This window comes from Poromitra crassiceps, assembly GCF_964638095.1.
Source record: "Poromitra crassiceps genome assembly, chromosome: 4".
NCBI classification, from domain to species: domain Eukaryota; kingdom Metazoa; phylum Chordata; class Actinopteri; order Beryciformes; family Melamphaidae; genus Poromitra; species Poromitra crassiceps.
Window position 1 is genome coordinate 66,016,708 of NC_139626.1, and position 21,565 is coordinate 66,038,272.

A 21,565-nucleotide genomic window follows, 5' to 3' on the forward strand; every position below is an offset into this window, starting at 1 on the left:
TTGACGACTTCCTGATAATCCCCTTCTCCTCCATATCAGTGAGAACCTGCCTCAACTTTTGATAGTGGGCTGGGGGAACTCTCCTGTATGGTAGGCGAAAAGGGCGGTCGTTAGTGAGACGTATGTGATGCGTGTAACCTATGGCTTCACCACAGTCCAACGAGTGCTTGGAGAAGATGTCCTGATATTCAGTTAGCAGCCATGCAAGCCGAGACTTACAGGCTTCGCTAACCTCACACGAGTCTATCTCAATGTCACTCAGGCCCAACTCTGACAGACTCTCAGCGAACTGAGCAGGACAGGCACTGGATGAGGCACCAGGCTGCGGTTGCCCTTTGTCAGGTTCCCGCCTCTCTGCATGAGACTGTTGTACCTGCGTGTCAGTTCGCGGTTTCTCTGAAGCCGCTCGCAGACCCTGGAAGGCATCGAGATCCTCAATTGCCAAGCATGGACACACGTCAGCCAATTTGCTATTTCTTTTTAGTGTGATGGCTTTGTCAGTTGGGTTCACAACTGTCATTGGCACCCACCTATCTCCCCAGAGAGGTGTGACAAGACGACCCACTAGGACACCTCGTGGCATGGCTCTGGAGCTGGTCAGCTCCACGACAACAGTGCTGCCAGGTGACATAGGCACATTAGCCAGAAGTCTGCCCCAAACTAGGTGCTCGTGCTGGGGTAGAAGGGGCACTGCTTGGGTGAGCTTGACAGTGCCTATTTTTGTCGGGAACCTCACTCCCTTTTCAGCGCTCAACATGGGTGAACATTAGGGCTGTTGAAACGAATTTTGATATTCGAATATTATTCGAATTTAATAATTATGAACGAAATTCGATTATTATTATTTTTTTTAAACGAATATATATTTTTTTATGCGTCCCCGGGCTCTCCATTAGGAGAGACCAGTGTGTGTGCTATCTCTTTAAATCTGGTGAAAGCGCACTCGCGCGCGCAGTCACCGCAGTGCATTCATGTTGTTGTAGTGTGTTGTGCACGTACTGTGCAGTGACTGTATCTGTTAGGAACTCCACTACCCAGAAGCCACCGTTGCCCTACCCAAAAGCCAGCGAAACGTGAGACGAGAAAGAGAGAAATGGCGGATAACGTTACACCAGATGAACCACCTGAAGCGGAGATTACAACTCCAGAACATTTAAAAAGTGATGTGTGGCCTTTTTTCGGGTTTCCCTCAACGGACGGCAAAATAACAAGTAAAGACAAAGCAGTCTGCAGAATCTGCAAGTTCCAAATGAAGTACCACTCGACCAGGAGCAACTTGAGGACTCACCTCCTAACTTTTCACCCTGGTAAACTAGCTGAGGGAGAGGAGGAACCGCAGCTGAAACAACCCAGAATCAGCTCTTTTTTGTCTCCTTCATCCCGAGGCTTGCCATCTCATCGGCAAAAGGCGATTACAGACAAACTGACGCGGTTTATCTGCAAAGACATGAGGCCGATTAACATCACACAGGGGTCCGGGTTTCAAGCCTTCATCCACGAGCTGGAGCCTAGATACACGGTTCCTTCCCGCAGTACAATCAGCGACAGAGTTGTGAAACTGTATGATGCCACTAAAGACAACATCAGAAAAATGGTGGGTGAAGAAAAGATCGCCTTGACCACAGATGGATGGACATCACTAGCCACGGATGCCTATGTGACAGTCACCGCACACTTCATAACCGAGGAATGGGAAATGAAAGACGTTATTCTCAAAACAGCCGAAGCTCAGAAAAGCCACACTGCTGAAAACGTTGCAGAGTGCATCGACAACATACTTGCTGAGTACAATGTGAGCCGTGAATCAGTTCTCGCCGTCACCACAGACAACGCAGCTAATTACATCAACGCCATTGAGAGGCACATGCAAGTTGTCAATGTTCCGTGCATGGCTCACACTATTAACCTAGCTGTGAGGAAAGGACTATCGGTGCGAGCAATTGAAATTCCGATCACAGACTGAAAGCCACAACACTGCATTTCAACAAGTCAACTACCGACAACTACGTCTTGGAGGCCAAGCAGAAGCAACTTCTTCCAAACGATGTGAAACCAGCGAAGCTTATCAACGACTGTGCTACCCGCTGGAACAGCACATACGATATGATTTGTCGGGCAGCTCAGCTGCAAGCTCCGGTCGCAGCAGTCATCATGGAGAAGAAACTCAGTCATCTTGAGTTGAGCACCAGCGAGTGGAGCCTTATGGAAAAGGTGAGTCATAATGTAGAAAGGTCAAGAGCTATTATAAACTTTATAAACTCAGCTTTGGCATCCAAATTAATCCATGTATACAATAAACAGCCTGATATAAGTAATATATGTTTGGGAGCAACTGAGTAGTTTCACTCCAAATTGAGAATCCCACCATGTCAACTGCACACAAACATTAAGAAAAATAAATGAAATAAAAATAAAACGTAACAACTTTTCAGGCTTCATCTGGGCCCAATTTACTTATTTCTCTCACTTTTCTTCTTATTAAAAAAATCTTCTCAAACTAAACTACTCTACAAGTGCTACTCTATTCATTTCAAAAGGTTGTAGGTTGTAGTCTTAGATTGTGTTGCATAGTTGACTTCTCTATTGTGTTGACAAATTTGTGATATTGTAGGTCTCTGGACAAAAGCATCTGCTGAATGACATAATGCAATTGTAATGTAATGTGTTTTTTTTACACAGGTGAGAGCCGTGCTGAAACCCTTCAAAATGGCCACAGAGGCATTATCAACTGACCGATACCCAACAGCATCAGGCGTCCTTCCCCTGAAGTTTGTGCTTCTGTCACAACTCCAGCCATCCCCGGGGGGTCCAGCAGCCCTCAATGAGATGAAATCAAAGATATCATCAGACCTCAAGAAGCGCTATGGTGATGACAAAGATGCCTTCATGCTGCTTAACACTGCAAGTTACCTCGACCTGCGTTTCCATCGTCTCATCCATTTGGGACGAGAGCAACGGCAGGAGGTACGTGAGAGAGTGAAGAGGGAGCTGATACTGATTGCAGCGGAGAAGGGAGAAGGCGTGGAGGAGGAAGCTGCCATGGTGGTTCCAGGGCGGCAGCACCAGGAGAAAAGTGCTATTGGTGCCATGGGAAACCTCTTTGGGGATGTTTATCGCTAAGGCGCAGCTGCAGATGATGTCAGAGCTGTTGATGCTGTGCTACAGCAAGAAATGATGATGTATGATAGTGAGACCCCACTTCCCACCGACAGCAACCCATTGTTGTGGTGGAAGATGTCACGATCAATCTACCCCCACCTTGCCCAGCTGGCACGTCGCTACTTGAGCATCCCGGGCACCCCGGTTAGGGCAGAACGGGTTTTCTCCACGGCTGGGATTATAGTCAATAAAAAACGTGCCGCACTAGATCCAGAAAATGTGGATCGCCTCGTGTTTTTGGCCAACAACCTTTAGAATTCATATTGCACAATTATGTTTACAGTTGAGCCAGCACACTCAGCACAGAGCACAGTAAGTGGCAGTAGTGCACTGATTTATGTTTGTTATTTATTATTTAATGTTTGGCTATTTTTCTAAGAACACTAGAACAGTGACAAGTTCTGACAACATACTTGAAGAAAAGAGTGTTAACTGAAGTTGACTGTTGAAGCTGCTATACTGATGTAAACCTACCTGTAGCTCTTAAAATGTATGTTCATTCATTGTTAACTGAAGTTGACTGTTGAAGCTGCTATACTGAATGTAAACCTGTAGCTCTTAAGTGCAATACGTGACTGATTGTTTTTTGTTCATGGCTCATTGTTGTTTTGGCAAAGTTTACTTATTTGTTTATTGATAAGGAGCTCAAACAAAGGCTGTGTATTTTTTATTATAGTATTTCAGACAGCACCAATACATCACTGATGAATATTAACTAAGCTCTGGTTATCTGACCTATTTTCTAATGCAATGAATGTATGTACATTGTACAAGGAACATGTTTTCTTAAATAAACATCATTGCTGGACTATTTGTGATAAGCCTAATATTATTTTGAATATTCATCCACCATTCACTTTTCCATCTACATTTGGTAAAATGCTTAGAAAAAGTTTTACTTGGTCAAACCCAAAGATTCAGCTATATTTAGAATCAGAACATAACATAAGAGAAGACAACAATTCACTCAGACCAATTTTTTTTTTTTTTTTTTTAATTCAATTAAAAATTAATTAAAATATTCGAATATAATTCGAATATTAAAATGTATAAAGCACTGAAATTCGAATTTGATTATAGAGGGAGATTGACAGCCCTAGTGAACATCGACAGAAAATGCTCAATGTTGGTGTCAGACTGATGTTCATGTCTGGACGCGATATCCCAGTAGTCGCTTCCACCCTTCAGGACATGAATCACGCGTTTGATGATATTTGAGCCCAAGATGAGATTGTCATGCTGACCGGGCACGATTAAAGTGGGTACGATGCAGCGAACACCATAAAGTTGCATCTCCAAGTCATAAAAGCCCTCGGGCCGAGCCTGCAGACCACCACAGCCCACCAAGACAATGTTCTCCTTGGGGTGCTGCCTCTCAGGCAAAACGCCAGCAGAGCTGAGTTTCGCCACTGCATGTTCGCTGATGCTACATGCCATAGAGCCAGAGTCCCACATGCCTTTAAGCTGCACGTTGTGGTTGACAAGAACAGGAGCATAAGACAGCTCTCCGAAAGCTTCGATCTTCTGAGTTACTTGAATAACTATTCGAGTTCCCCTAGGCGCTGCGCTGCAGCTGTCCTCATATAACTGAGCTAGGTCACCCGCTTCAAAGAGGGATTCATCCAAGTTACCCACACCGCCCCCATCCAGGTGTAGGTTTTCTAGTGTAACTGCTGGTTCTGTCCACCAGCGCTCTCGTTGGGCTGAGAGCGGCGCTGGCCTGTCTGCTGAGGACAGTCCCTCTTCCAGTGACCAGGAGATAAGCACTTCAAACATCTGTTCTCATGCCTGCAGTGAGCCAATGTGGAATGATCAGGGCTCCTACAAACCCTGCACACCTTCTGGAAAGAATTAGGCACTGCGGCGCTGCTGTTGAAAGTAGCAGGCACTTGTGTCTGCTGTGTGACCAGCCGGTCCAACAAGCTCACTAAGCTCCTCATGCAGTCACTGTCAACACCAGCAGCAGTTGAGGGTGCCGGAGACGGCACAGATGCCACAGTGGCATTCAAGACAGGTGCATCACCAATGAAGGGCACATGACAATGAGAATGGACTTTGTGCTCTGCTGTGCTTGGCTTAAGTGGCCTAACCGCTGCTGCTCGAGTTTTCTTCTCCTGCATGTGCTCATCTAGCCTTTCTTGGATCTCACAAGCTGACCACTTCTCTGCAGACTTGAACTTGAACACAGTTGCAAGAGACTGGTCTGGGTAGTGTTTGATAAACATCATACTGACCTCATGACCAGGGTCATCAATGCTACGGCCCTGCCTTTTCAGACATTCACCTGCCACATCTACTGTTTTATTGAGCCTGATCCAATACTCCATTTAATCCTCACCTGGTATGGGCAGTGTATTATAGAAATCTGCGAACGGCATGCTTGAGTATGTCAGCTCGCTAAAGTGTTGTTTCAGAATATCAAAAATCATATGGGGATTGGCAGTGTGGTTGATAGATGTGTTGTTACGCAACTTTATCCTCACCACATCCCCCGCTTTGCCCATAAGCCTTGCTAGGACCTCTTGTGAGTGCTCATGAACTGGAATGGCCCGCTTCCTTAAGTACAAAGTCATGAGATTCTCCCACTCGTGAACTGTGAATTTATCTGAGCCATCTCCCCTGAATATAGGAGGCTCCCTTGCATCTGATTGCATGACAAACTTGACGTTAGGCAGTGTCATGTCTGAGGGCTGTTCAGGAGCTCTAGCACTGTGTGTGCTCCTATCTGATTGCAGCCGAGCTGTGGAGTCGCCCAGCTTCTCAGCTAACTGTGTGATGAGCGAGCCTAAGTCTGGATTCTGCTCAACTTGGCTTTGCATGGCACGATCTACATAACGTGTCGAGGTAAGCTGTGGAGTACCAAATGCTGTGACTGTATGCCCTGGTGTCCTGGGCCCGTATTTATCAAGCGTCTCAGAGTGCCATTTTAGTCCTAAGTGCTGAGAATTTGTGAAATTTAGTCCTACTCTCACACTTAAGAATAAAAGCTTTTTATCAACCTTCTTAAGACTAGGAAACACTCCTACTCCCCCAGCTATTTAGGAGTCCTCAGGAGGTGTCCTAAGTGGTTAGGAGTTGCCAGCAGGGCAATGTTGACCAGTGGTGTAGTCTACCTTTTTTCAGAGGGTATACTGACTCTGACTGACATAATTTCCCACGGATATTGTCGCGTTTTTCTTTCATGGCTTGACAGAAAAAGTATGCCTTCACGCGCCTAGTTGGCTTGAAAATAGAACTCACGTAAAAATCGGCACAGCTCAGGCGAGGCGTGGGTACACGGAAGGTTCACGTTGAGGCGACCTGTGTACACAGCCTCATTGACTAAAAAGGACGCCTATTTAAAAGCGTGGGTAAAGGCAAGGCTTGGGTGCTGTGTGTGAACGTAGGGTAACACACAGAGCGCACAGGGTGAATTTTATAAATGGAAATTGAAAACGATACATATCATAGCGCATTTCCCAGTGCGCATATGCAAATCTGAGTCATTTCGCAGTGTGTATACGGCGTATACCTGCGTATCACGTAGACGACACCACTGATGTTGACATCATGGCATTCAGGAGACAGAGACGTGCGCGAATCTTCTCCACTAAGCACAGCGTGTCATCCTCCCTCCAATTCGGCTTTCTTTTGGATTCCATGTTTGCTCATCATACAGCCTATAGAACCTGGCTATATAGGGTAGTCAATTGACAGCACACCAGTTTCGAGTCAGTTGTGGGATTAGGTAAATTGGGTGGATTAGGAAAGATTTAGCCTATTCTTGAGTGATTTTCAATGTAGGCTATCTTGTATTATTTTGTTGATAATTTCTTCTGAAATTATTGGTGAATATATGCTACACTCCCATTGTGCATTTCACTGTTGAATCATCTCTATTTAGGATATTTCGTGCATAAGGGATTCCATTCAGCGATTGGCCATTCCTGTGTACTTGGAATTGCGTCATCAACATTTCCCTTTACGGCACACACACCTGTCGTAAATCAGCTCTGAGATTGACACTTAGGATTCAGTCCTACACCTCGCTGAAAGAGGGAGTGAGATGCATAATAACTGACTTTTAACACATTGAGTGCCAGCCCTTTTTTCAATGCTGTGGGTAGCTTGTGCCAGGCCGTTTTTTGAGGATTCTGGCTCATTTTAGAAGAGCCGAGGATTCTTTTCTGCTTGGAGTTTGTGAACACGAAGTTCACAAAAGTACTAATAGAATGTGTGCTTTCTCTGTCTAAAAGAGTTAGTTTGCAGAGTTAGTAGTTATGTAGATATTAGCCGTTGAGTACAGCATGGTTTCAGCTGTCTGAGAGTGAAAGTTGAGATAATCGCAGTTTTGTGAAATTCAATCAAACAGGCAGAACAGTCACTTTAACCATTTCTTTTTGGCATCAGTGAGAGATCAGACATCCAAACAATGTTCCGAACGCCCTCTCCTTCAACTCCTCCCTCCGTGGGCGTGTCTAGTGGCTTTCAGCCTGCGTTTGTCAGAAGCAAGTGCTCGCTGCAGCCTCGCTCCCTGGCAGGCAGCGAGTATGAGCAGCCTCCCTCCCCGCCTACAGTATGAGAATGAGGCTCGTTCGTTTCTGGGTTTTCGGAATGCGTGCGATTCTGGCCTTTCTGCGGGCGTTTCAAAGTGTGTTTTACCTATAATATATTATGCAAATTTGCAATCCCCCGTGTGCTGCTGCTGGCGCGGGCCGAGAGCGGCGAGTCTGGTGACTGATGACTGTAAAATCGGCAAGCCATTTCCTTGTGAATGGAGGAAGCACCCGCCTGAGGCTGCTGTTTTTTGCTCGGATTCCTCTCTGTCGGGAGGGCACTGTCCCCACTTAGCTGGTCGGTAAAATAGATTATACACATTCTCTTCCTCCAATTCTGCTATAGGAGGCGTAAAAGGGGTTGATCGATGTCCCACCGTCAAAAAAAAAAAATGTTTATGTAAGCCGAGATATCTCGTCTATGGCACTCAACGCTTGGATTATGTAAGCCGAGATATCTCGTCGATGGCACTCAACGTGTTAAGTGCAGCTTTTAGCTGGGAATTTTTTTGCTCATAAGTGTACTCTTAGCAGTGTTCTTATGAGTAATTCTAGGAAGCTTGATAAATACGGGCCCTGGTCTCTAAGGGTCGATCAAAAAATCCCCTCCCCACACCAGACTGGGACTCAATAGAGTCACGATCAGCACTGTCACCCTCTAACCCGACAAAATGTGTCCCACCGCTTGCCATGCTTCTGTCACTCTATACACACAGAGAAAAACAATTTAGAGAAAATTTTAAATAAAACCTGAATGATTAATTCAAGATCACTATACAGAGTTGAACAACTACATCAATCGGTATTCAGCTGTACATCAGCAAATCAGAAACTCAGATGCTACTGCATATCAACACAGTCTATTGAGTTTATCGTTCCTTTTTCTTTTTTTTCGAAAGCCCAGTCCATAGAAAAAAAAATAAATAAACAATCCTGTGAAGCTCTTATTTCTGTTTTGTTTTTTTACCAAGAAAACATTAAACAAAAAGCCTGCAAAGTTCTTTGTCCTTCACTTTTTTTCCACCATCTTGCGAGAAAACACTAAATAAAAAGTCTATAAAGCATTTTTCTTTTTTTCTCTTCTTCTTTTGTTGACCAGTCTGAGAGAACACTAAATAAAGTTTTTTTTTTTTTTTTCTTTTCTTTTTTTAAATACCCCAGTTCTGTAAAAATATTAAACAACCAGTCCGTGGGGTTCTTGGTTCTCTCTTCCTATCCTCTTGTTCATCAGCTCAGCCCATAGAATTAAAGGAAGTGTCCTCTGACACACCTGGGCACAGTCCAAGGAAATACCTGAGTACAGGCGAGGGATCACAGACTCCCCCCGGCGAACGAGCTGGCGTCGATCTTCAGACCAATCCTTGGAAGGTCACGTCACCATTGTAACGGGCATGCCTGACCTGCCACTTCAGTCTGGCTGGCTGCACATCCGTTAACGTTAGTATGATCTGCGTTCTGTTCTGTGGCTGTGCAGGTGGAAGAAGGAAGGACTCTGACACAAGCTGTGGCTGGAAGACGTTTAGTGGAAACGGGGATCTCTCCTCTCAGAACGTTTAGCGCGGACTGCTTTCATTTACACATTACTCTAATCATGCTAAACATTAGCAGTAACAATGGACATGTATGAAAATAAACAAAGTGCACATACCTGTATGAAATAATAAGACAATACAAACAAAGGCTGAAACATGCAGTCTCCACACGGATTCACCGGCCCCTGTTAGCAATAAAACACACGGGAAACCCTGTAGCACTTGGAAACACATGTCACTATAAACTTGCAAAATGCATTTACAAAGTTCAGATTCTAATGACACAGAGCTCTCTACAAGTTCACAACCTTAAGGTTATCATTGTCAAGTGCATACTGATACGTTTGTATTGTCTAAAAACCAAAATAAATGCTTAATCATGACACAGAAAATAATACATACCTCCTCTCAGAACGTTTAGCGCGGACTGAGGGAGTCGCAGCAGTGACGTCAAAAACAACGGACTTCTTAAAGTGACAGTACAGGTTTGAGCACACCATTGGATAAAACTATGAAATAGAACTTGAACATAACAAAACAGATCTTATTCAACATTGATCAGGATTTGGTGATGTTTCAAACACAAAAATAAAGATATCATTCTAAACTGGTTACATGTGACAAACTGCGAGCTTTGTGTTTTCTTCACTGATGGTGATGAAAAATGTCCACACTGAGATGCTTCCTTTTGGCTGCAGCCCATCTGTCTTGTTGCTGCTTTGGGGTGCGCGCACGTTACGTGAAAAAAGGGGGGGAGCCAACCGGCACACAGAATCGGATATGTAGACTGACTGACTGAATGCAGGTCACCGGTTGGGGCCGATCAGCTGAAAATCTGCCATTTCCGGTCACGTGCCGATCTATTGGTGCATCTCTAAATGTAAGCGTTAATAAAGATCATTGTTTGCGTCACTGAAGGATCTTGTCTGTGTAAAAGCACATTTTCTTCTAAATGCTCCTTATAACAACGCTCCACCAATTGAAGAAGCACTTATAAATGCTGCATTCAGTTCTGCTGTTGGCTGTGATTTCTGCCTTCAATATGTTCAGACTATCAGCTTCAAACTTCAGCTGATAGTATAATAGAGGCTCTTGAGCATCGATAACAAGAAATGTGATAGGAAACAGCTTTAGCGAATTTGTAACCAAACTCCATTCCAAAACATGCCGTTTTAACAGAGGGTCCATTCCAACCATTCAGGCAATAATGAAGGGTGGCATTGTGCCAAAAATGAGCGCAGTCAAAATAGTGGTCGCACCGTCGTCAATCACTGTGGGTGATTTATTTTAGAAGTGGCATTCAAGTCATATCTGACTAGTTTTAAATTTATTTCTCCACACAAAAGTTAGGCTAGGCCTATGTCTCGATATAGGCTGTCAGTCAGTCAGCTCCTCTCCTCTCCGCAGTGTGGACGCACAGTCACACAACACTGCCTGCCTCAAATGGCTGCCTCACACAATAGACTTGGCTGCATCCAACTCGAGAAAACTTCTCAGAAGAGTCTAACGTTAGCGACAAATCTGGAGACTTTTTCTGACATGGGAATGATGGGATTATTACCAGCAAGCAGCAGTAAAAGCAGGCAATGACGATAGCTGGGTAAGTCCCGCTAGCATCGATGCTAAGTTAACAAAGTAGCCTACAGCAAGAGCGCAGCTGAAACTAATTAATATGGACATTAACATCCATATAATATATAGCCATGTGCTTGTGCGATGACATCATGTATTGGCGATGTCAAAGGGTGGCGATTGACGATCTGACTGAGGTCAAGATCGCGCAACTCTAGTAGGCTATCATCTCTCTTGTTGCATTTTTAAACTGGCAGATGGGGGATTAAATTTTTGCTTGTTTACTCACCTAAATTGGCTCTCTTCCAAATAATCCAGCCACGTAACTAACGCTACGTCCATTCATGAAAATAATGATGGGACATTAATGGTTTGTAAAGTGCCACCACGCGCCCACTCACATAACAGCTAGATGATCTGGATCATGAGCTGCCAGAGATAAACAACATTTCCAACTGTCCATTGGAATGTCCATGGGGCGAAGCCGAAAAGGAGATTTATCTCCCACAAATTAGTGATCCCTGGAGCTTCAGAGACTGCCTCTTATCGCCCGGAAATTAGCTCAGCTACGGGCTGGCCTGCGTTAGCCAGTGTAGCCTCTGTTGGTATACCTCTGAACAGCCATGGATTGCTGTGAGGGGGGGGAAGAGAGATGCCAAGAGATTTTCCCCTCAACCACTGATGTCTCTAAAGCTGGAAAACAGATTTCAACCACTATCGGGTGGGCCTGTATCGACTGCTAACACGGATATTGGACCGGCCCATCGGCTTTCCGACAACCTAGGTAGGCCCAAAGCTAGGAGGCTTTCAATAGCTAGTAGGCCACAGCCTCAAATAACATCCTTGCTTATTGGAGACTCTGGTGTGAAACACATCGGTATTAGGAAAAACACCACTACTCTCTACTTCCCCGATGAGATGATCTGTGACATAACGGGGAGAATTCCTGAAATCCTATCTACTCACAGCTCCGCAAGATTACTTTACATGTCGGAGAAAATTACATTCTAACATTCAAAGAGCAATCGGAAATACTAAAACGTGACTTCCTGGATCTGCTAGTGCTTTTGGGCTCCCTGGATATTGAAGCATTTATCAGTGGCCCTCTGCCCCCAATTGGTCATAGAACCAACAAGTTCAGTAGGTCTTTGGGCCTAAGTACATGGCTCTCAACCGTCTGTCCCCTGCACAAAGTGAACTATATTGACAACTTCAACCTGTTTTGGAACCGCAAATACCTCTTTCGTGATAATGGAAAACTCAATAGAGATGGTGCGAGGTTGTTTACTGCCAACCTTATCTACAACATCAATCATCCAACATCTGATAACTTCAGGGCCAGGAATGCGCCCCCCCCCCCCCCCCCCTCTCCACTTTCTCCAACCCTTGCCGCGAGGTCACTCTGCTACCAGACGACACGTCTCATCAACAACAATCCTTGTTGCCACAACTCAAGGTCAGCCGACTAGACGAAACATCCACTGCCATTCACGCTATCTCAGCCCATTCCCCCCCCCGCCACCTTCGGGGCCTCTACACCCCTCCGCCAACTCCCAGTTCATCAACAACCAACCATGACGTCTTCCTTCCAGGATGAAGTGGAGGATGCTGCCCACTCCTCCTCCTCTCTGCCCTCCCCGACCCCCGACCCCTGACCATTTTCCAGTAGACTGAATGCGCTGGTTAGTGCAGGACTAACACTGGTCCCTCAGTCCCCCTGTCCAGTGGTATACAGTCCAGCCAGCCCCCTGCTACACCCTCCCCCTCGTTCTACCCCCCCCGACCTCAACGCTGGTGCACCCACAGCCCCCTCCCTCACATCAGCCCCTACCCCAAGTGCCGACCCCAAACCTGCCACAGTCCCCTCCCGTACAGCCCCCTCAAACCCCTCCCTTACTGCCTGCTACCTGCTCCCCGCGCCCCCCCCCCCCCCCCCCACCCACCCTCTCTCCACCATGCTCTCTGCCCCTCCCCCAAGAGCAGTCCCCCAAGCGTCGACACGCCCCACCCCCGCCTGTCCAAGAGCCCCTCCAATCTGCCCCCCCCCCCCTCCGTGGTCCAAGTCTGCTCTCAGCCGGTCCACAAGCGTCGACCAGCCCCCCCACCACCCCGGCCTGTTCCGATAGGAACAAGGTCCCACAGCAAACTGCCTACGGCGTAAATACTGACTTCCATTCGATTCCTGTCTTGATTTCATACAGACATAATACTTTCCCCTCAACACGATCTGTCTCTAAATCAGACGTAATCTCCATCTGATTACCAGTTATAATCTCGAAACCTGGCTCGATATGAATAACAGAGTGGCTGTTCTGTCCGAATCAGCACCGCCTAATTATAGCTTCATTGACACTCCCAGAGCTGATAATTTGCTGATCTACTCTCCTTAATTTTCATGGAACATGACTGTATATCTATTGCTGGGGATTTCAATATTCATATTGATAACCCCGATGATAATTTTGCCAAAGAACTGAATATCTTACTTGACACTTTTGATCTAGTCTCTTAGAACAGACGAGTTGGCTTCCGCAATTTTCAAATGCTTCCGCTACCGTCTGTACTTCGTGGGGGAGAATCATGCACCAACCGGAATGGGAAGCAGAAAGGCGCTTCCGCTCATTAGTCCAATCAGAATTTTTTTAAGGCGGGTCTTCAGCTCATTAGTCCTTTTTTTCCGTGGACACACGTGCCGTGATTGGTCGGATTTTGTCGAACTTCCTTCCAGTCTGAAGGTTTTCCCAACTTCCTTGTGCATGTTCTGGGGGTGTAACGTACAGACTGTGTATAGCTGCATTCGCCGGATGTAGATGAGACAGTCTGTTTTAAGAGACTACTTTTGATCTGTCTCAACATGTTTCAGGGCCTACTCACAACCGAGGTCATACCCTGGATTTAGTTATTACTAGGGGCTTTAAGTCCTCTTCTGTGTTGACTATTGATGTTGCGTTGTCTGACCATCTTTGCATCTTTTTTGAAATGGAAATCTCCCCTGAAATCATTAATAGGTCACAAACCGTTAAAAGACGAGACATTAATGCAGGCACCAGCGCGCTGTTTATGGAGACATTTTCTTTATCTCCTCCCACATCAGCTTCTGTCAATGACATTCTTGATAACTTAAAATTCAACAATCCTGAATGCTATTGATAGCGTGGCGCCCGTTAGGTTAACACATTGAGTGCCAGCCCTTTTTTCAATGCTGTGGGTAGCTTGTGCCAGGCCGTTTTTTGAGGATTCTGGCTCATTTTAGAAGAGCCGAGGATTCTTTTCTGCTTCGAGTTTGTGAACACGAAGTTCACAAAAGTACTAATAGAATGTGTGCTTTCTCTGTCTAAAAGAGTTAGTTTGCAGAGTTAGTAGTTATGTAGATATTAGCCGTTGAGTACAGCATGGTTTCAGCTGTCTGAGAGTGAAAGTTGAGATAATCGCAGTTTTGTGAAATTCAATCAAACAGGCAGAACAGTCACTTTAACCATTTCTTTTTGGCATCAGTGAGAGATCAGACATCCAAACAATGTTCCGAACGCCCTCTCCTTCAACTCCTCCCTCCGTGGGCGTGTCTAGTGGCTTTCAGCCTGCGTTTGTCAGAAGCGAGTGCTCGCTGCAGCCTCGCTCCCTGGCAGGCAGCGAGTATGAGCAGCCTCCCTCCCTGCCGTCCCTGGCAGCGAGTGTATGAGAATGAGGCTCGTTCGTTTCTGGGTTTTCGGAATGCGTGCGATTCTGGCCTTTCTGCGGGCGTTTCAAAGTGTGTTTTACCTATAATATATTATGCAAATTTGCAATCCCCCGTGTGCTGCTGCTGGCGCGGGCCGAGAGCGGCGAGTCTGGTGACTGATGACTGTAAAATCGGCAAGCCATTTCCTTGTGAATGGAGGAAGCACCCGCCTGAGGCTGCTGTTTTTTGCTCGGATTCCTCTCTGTCGGGAGGGCACTGTCCCCACTTAGCTGGTCGGTAAAATAGATTATACACATTCTCTTCCTCCAATTCTGCTATAGGAGGCGTAAAAGGGGTTGATCGATGTCCCACCGTCAAAAAAAAAAAATGTTTATGTAAGCCGAGATATCTCGTCTATGGCACTCAACGCTTGGATTATGTAAGCCGAGATATCTCGTCTATGGCACTCAACGTGTTAAAAATGCTGTCTGGCAAGATTAAAGCACCCTGGCGAAATTCTGCCTCCGTTAGATGCAAAAAGAAAGATTGCAGGAAAGCTGAGCGTAAATGGCGGAAAATTAATCTTCATATTCACTATGATATTTACAAAGAAAGCCTTCACTCCTACAACCTCGAACTGAAAAGGTCGAGACAATGGTTCTTTTCCCATATCATTAACAAAAATGTGAACAATGCACGCACTCTATTTGCCACAGTTGATAGACTGACTAACCCGCCTCTCTGTGTAGCACCTGAGTTTCTCTCTACTGTAAAATGTAATGAGTTTGCTGCCTTTTTTACGGACAAAATTATTAATATCAGGCAGCCTATTAGTGGCTCCACACCAAGAAATGCTGTGACATCATCCTACCCGCAGATCCCTAGCTCGATAAATTTGTCCCAGTTCAGCGTTATCGACCACGACATCTTAGAGGAAACTGTGCAAGGCCTTAAATCATCTTCGTGCTGTCTCGATACCCTTCCAACAAGCTTTTTTTAAAGCGCTTATAACTGTCTGTCGTCGGACCTATTGCAAATAGTTAATAGCTCCCTTTTGGCACTTTCCCTGAGTCCCTGAAAACTGCAGTTATTAAACCCCTACTAAAAAAGCGTAGCCTTGATGCATCGGTAATCAGTAACTACAGACCAATATCTAATCTCCCCTTTATAGCCAAAATAATTGAAAAGGTTGTTTACCTACAACTCAATAGATTCCTAACCTCAAATGATCTCCTAGAAAAACTCCAATCAGGCTTTCGCCCCATCACAGCACTGAAACCGCGCTTACTAAAGTCATAAATGACATTAGAATGAACTCAGACTCAGGCAAAAATTCAATTCTAGTGCTACTGGGGGCCCTATTCTCCCACAGGCCTTAGGCGCAAAAACTGGCCTTAAACGCAAAAAAAAACGTGCCTTGCGCCTGCCTCGGGAAGATAGCAACATGGCTTTACGCCCCGAAATGCGCTTTAGGCCAAACAGGCATGGCGCAGTGCCAGAATAAGCCAAATTGGGCATTTCGGCCTTAAATACCGGCCTAACGATACCTTCCGCCCTGGCGTTAAGTTAGGGCTTAGCGCTTTTCAAAACCAGGCCTATTCAGTGCGCGGTTGCGCGGAGCGCTCCTCTGCCATCTGACTCTCTGTCCCCCTTCTCTCTGTGTCACTCCCTCTCTCTTGCTCATCAGTCTGACAGGCACAATACGACAGCTGGAAAAAAGTTCGCCGGTTCTCTCTCTCTCTCACTCCCTTGCGCATCAGACAGCAGACAGGCACGCCACAGATGTGAAATCTCCCAGTATGCATTGAGGCGCATTGAGGCGAATCCGTTTGAGAAGAAATAGCAACCAAATCAGCTTAAATAGGGTAAGTGGTAGATCGAAATAATATTTCTCTTAACACAATTGCAATTGTGGAACATTTCAATATTGGACAAAATAAAATGGCAAAATCAAATCACAACCCTATGTGAAACATATATGTCATCCTAGGGGCTATATATATCCCTCGCAGATTTAACATGATTTAGATAAGTGACAACATAACGCGGTTCTACTGTCATGTACTGTGATGTCTGCTCCAATAAATTGGCCCTACTTCACATTTAGTTTTACAATAAAAACACATTTCTGCAATGACTTTACATAATGTAGGCTATATTTATGTGCATCATCCTACCTGCAGCAGGGGAGAGAAAATTATATCATTCTGGACAAACTTTCACCAATCTAATCTCATCATTTTTTCTAGCCAATGCGTTTAGAACATTCTTTTCACTTTGATCTTGCTATAGTGTAGCGTATTTACATGCTTGCAGTATTTAAACTGCAGTTAGATTGGTTTGAGAAGCATAATAATATGGAATAATAGCCTATATATGGAGACAGACAGACGGGATGAAGGGAGGGGGGGGGGAGCAGAGCGCTTGGCTTGTCTGGTTTTACTGGATTGCTCCGTGGAATTGGAGCTTAAAAGGCAAGCTTGTACCTCGTTTACTGCACTTCCCCAATGAGCAGACTGTGCATAATTTTAAGCTTAAAAGGCGTGGTTGTAATGCTTAAGGCTGCGTGTAGCGCCGACACCAAGATATCGAGTGGGCTGGTCCACGCCCACTGATCTGCGCTGCGCTGGGCGCTCAGCGCAGTTTATAGGCGGATGCAATGATAGGGGCCTGGATCTTAGCGCTGCATTTGACACTGTTGACCACTCAATTTTATTGGACAGACTGGAAAACTGGGTTGGGCTATCGGGTACGGTCCTCCAGTGGTTCAGGTCCTATCTTCAAGACAGGAAGTACTTCGTCTCCATTGGCAATTACACATCTGACCTAACTAGGATGACTTGTGGGGTGCCTCAAGGATCCATTATGGGGTCCGTTCTCTTCAACCTTTATATGCTCCCTCTAGGCCTAATTATGCAAAAAAACTAAGTAGCCTATCATAACTACGCAGACGACACTCAGTTGTATATAACTCTTTCCTCAGCTGACTATGCTCCCATAGAATCATTGTGCCAGTGCATTGATCAAATAAATAACTGGATGTGCCAGAATTTCCTACAGCTAAACAAAGACAAAACAGAGGTGATCGTCTTTGGTCCCAAAGAACAAAGGCTTAAAATCACTGCACGCATTAAGTCTCGATCCCTGAAGCCTAAGGATCAAGTCAAAAATCTTGGCATATTATTGACTCCGATCTCAACTTTAACTCCCACATTAAGTCGATCAGCACTAATTCACGCCTTCATCTATGGTAGGTTAGACTACTGCAATAGCCTTTGCTCTGGTCTCTCCAAAAAAGAACTTAAGCAACTTCAGCTCATTCAGAATGCTGCTGCTATAGTTCTAATGAAGACTAAGAAAGCTGATCATATCACTCCAGTTCTTAAGTCCTTACACTTGTTGCCAGTGTGTCATAGAATAGATTTTAAAATACTGTTATTAGTCTATAGCAGGGTCCAGCTTATTAACTGTCCCTAGGATCAAATCAAATCATGGGAAGGCCGCATTTACCCACTATGCTTCTGCTAGCTGGAACAAATTGCCTGAAGACCTCAGATCTGCCCCAACTTTACTTACTTTTAAAAATAGACTAAAGACTTTTATGTTTACCGTCGCTTTTAACTGCTGACAGCTGTTTCTCAATCACTATTATACAATTGGTTTTAAAACATAGATGATTGCAATTACTGCTAAAAGCTGCAGGTCTGGGGGATGGTTCCGTAATACGGATATACTCACAAGAGGGTGAGGTGATGCGTCAGGAGGGATGCACGCGTAAGGGGAGTTTAAAAGAGGACACCGTACCCAGACCTGAGTTTTATGTGTGTGTAGTCATGCTTCTTATATAGTATGTCGGGGGACTAAACATAGATAAATTGATTTATTCTATTATGCAAACCCAATGAGTCCTCTTTAAGTTTTTAGCTCTTTTTGCAACTGCTGCGCCTGTTGCTTAATGCACTTTTTATACTCTTTTTTTTAAGTTTTGTTGTGATGCTTTTAAATGTCCATTTTATTCTCTTCTTTTATTCTTTTATTTTCCTGTCAACCATTTTATGTGAAGCACTTTGAATTGCCTCTGTGTATGAATAGTGCTATACAAATAAACTTGACTTGACTTGACTTGACTTAAATTAACACCAGGGGGGAAGATAGCGTTAGGCTGCTATTTAAGGCCGAAACGCCCATTCTGGCACTGCGCCACGCCTCTTCGGCGTAAATCGCATTTCGGGGCCTAAAAACATGATGCTATCTTCCTGAGGCAGGCGCAAAGCGTGTTTTTTGCGTTTAACGCCAGTTTAGCGCCTAAGGCCAGTGGGAAGATAGAGCCCGTGGTGTATGGACTTTCTATCTTAGTAGTTGAATGTGTTTCTTTGTTTTCATGAATCAAACTAAATACACACTTACATTTCCTCAGGCCTGGTTTCAGCCACTGCTCTCCACCATGGTCCACCCTGGAGGAATAAACAAAGTCAGACCAGCAGATTTGCTTTGATGATGGAAACATGGACATTTAATATCCTTCAATATGAAGGAGTTCCACCCATGTCCTCCATTAAACATTAAACATTATTCCTCATCTTCTCAATGTGACAGAGAAAGTGTGTGTGACTCTCAGCCTTCTAGCAGACGTTCTTTTCCATACCTGAGAGAGTCCAGTCTCCAGTGTGGATCCTCCAGTCCAGCAGAGAGCAGCTCTCCTGAGGCTCCTGGATGATTGTAGCTCAGGTCCAGCTCTCTCAGATGGGAGGGGTTGGAGCTCAGAGCTGAGGCCAGAGAAGCACAGCCTTCCTCTGTGAGCAGACAGCCTGACAGCCTGCACAAAGACAAGCATACACACGCACGCACATGCACGCACACACACCAGAGCATTTTCTTCAGTGAATAGTTTGCAGTGTTGAGTGAACAATATTGATAATTATCTCAGTTACATTTTTGCGTGATTTCAAAATAAACGCAGCTTGATCACTTTCAATAACTGTCATGGTGATTGTGTTCAACACAAGGGAGTAATGTTGGTTTGAGAAGGTGGTGGTGGGGGGGGGGAGGGGGGGGGGGGGGCGCTAAATAAAGGAGCTCTGTATTTTAACATTATTCTGCATTTGCAAAGCGTGACTCGAAAATGGCCAGCTAGGCATCCATACAACCCCCACGCCTCCTCCTACTAGCATTATGTACCTCAGTGACAGGTAGCACAAGCTAGCTGGCCAGCCAGTTCACTCATGTTTTTGCCAAGTACATTAATAACATACCAGACAATCCAACAGTGTTATTGAGATAGGAAATGGGGATCTTTAACTGTGATTGTTTATAAACTTTTAGAAATAGATTATGCTTGGATAAGAGTCATTAGCCACTTTCACACACAGATCGCGCAATATTGCAGTTCAGAATGCCCGCAAAACCGGCAGCCTTGCCACAGAAATTGCTTTCACACAGAGCCAAGCAGCACCGCCACATTCCCGTCCTGGGGTGTGCTTTCAGGTGATATTCCCCCTTCCCGGATTGAAAGGCGAGCGAAAGCATTTCCACCCAGCACCTCCTAGCCCAAATTAATATTTTCATAGGTTAGTGTAGCCTAGGCTACTGTATGATGAACAAATTCATTCAACAACCAAACATCGCCGATGTACGCCAGCCTAATTAGCGTCCGCATATGAAACAGCTGCAGTCTGCATAACGTTCGTCGGGGGAATAGTATAGGCTATAAATGCACATGACTACTATAACGTTACTTTTTGTAAGGGAACGCACAACTGGCTAGCTAGACATATTGCAGTTCTGGAGCTGGTTTCCAGAGGGATTATCCTCAGACCAACTTGCCACAGACAACTAAGATACGTCCTCTGAAGCTTATATCCGTCAATTTTACCTACTAATGTCAACATTGTTTGAGCATAAAGCCTAATAGTGTAGCAGCAAGTCCTCAAAAAAGGCTTTAGTTTTCGAGATACCCCTACCCGAGGTAGAACAAAACACAACAATGATTTTTCTTAACTTTAGGGTCTCCCATTAATGAATTGTCTAGGGTGCTATTGAACACTAACCATTAGTTGTATGGAGATATCTGGTACCGTTCTATTGCAAATGAGATTTCTTTAGACATAGGCCTACTACCTCTTCTCTGAAACAGTCTGCTTGTTGTCTCTTCTTATTTATTTATTCTTTTGTTTTTCATTTTTCATTTTATTTAGTTTTTTTCTAGCAATAAATACGTGTGTCTTAAAGTGTTTTAAATCAAAGTTAACATGTGAATCTATTCAACTCTTATTCAGGAGAAAAACTTGACAGAAACAGTGATTTTAATCCTAAGGCATTAAACCTTTAAGGGCATCATGAATCCAAAAGATTTACCGGAAGCCCAATTGGAGCTCTTCACAACTTATTTCTAACATCCATCCAATTTTTAAGCATCAACTCTTTCCTTTTCTCCAAATTTCAAAAACCCATTTTCAATGTATACAAAAGATCTTCACCAATTTATCACCCTTTTATAAAGACATGATACAGGCACGCTTACACTTCCAGTATTTTCCACGAGATTCTGTTGATGCCATTTTGCAACAAATTATATCCTCTTGCATGGCACCGTTAGCCTGACTCCACCAGACGGGGGCGGCATTGTTCCACAAATTCACAATCCACCTCAGTCTGGCCCTGGCCTCAGAGAGGCGTTCAAACCGGCCGCCACCCAGGCGCACCAATCAGCGTGAGCTAAGGGCGGGCTTTGCGAGACCGGATGTGACGCCACCGAGAGGCGCTGGACGTTTGTAGTTCTTTCACTATTCAACATGGCGGCGGCTACCGAGGCTAGCTCCAGTGAGCTAGTCAAACATTCTATTCAAAACAATAAGCTAACATAAACGTTAAACACTTGATCTTACAGTGAGTACGAAACCGTAACTGTATTGCTGTAACGTTATCAACTATGAACGTTAGTAAACAAGACATTGTTGTAGAATTTGGGGAGATAGCCTTCAGACGGTTGCTAGGCTGGGAGAACATAGCAGCCATCAGCTAGCTGTAGGCTAGTGAATGGCTAGCAGTTAGCCATTCACGCAAGTCACACAAACACAAAGCCCTTCTCACCACAGCCCAGTAAACATGCA

At 44.9% G+C, this 21,565-nt stretch overlaps 1 protein-coding gene across 1 annotated transcript in view; it reads right to left on the reverse strand.

Annotated features, from left to right (window-relative positions):
* The window catches only part of LOC310775420 (NACHT, LRR and PYD domains-containing protein 3-like), an 888,839-nt gene that overhangs the window by 490,545 nt on the left and 376,729 nt on the right, over positions 1-21,565 (reverse strand). The window contains exon 10 of the mRNA XM_083635567.1: positions 19,102-19,272. Within this exon, the coding sequence (XP_083491693.1) occupies positions 19,102-19,272 (171 nt within the window). The remainder of the gene's footprint in view (positions 1-19,101; positions 19,273-21,565) is intronic.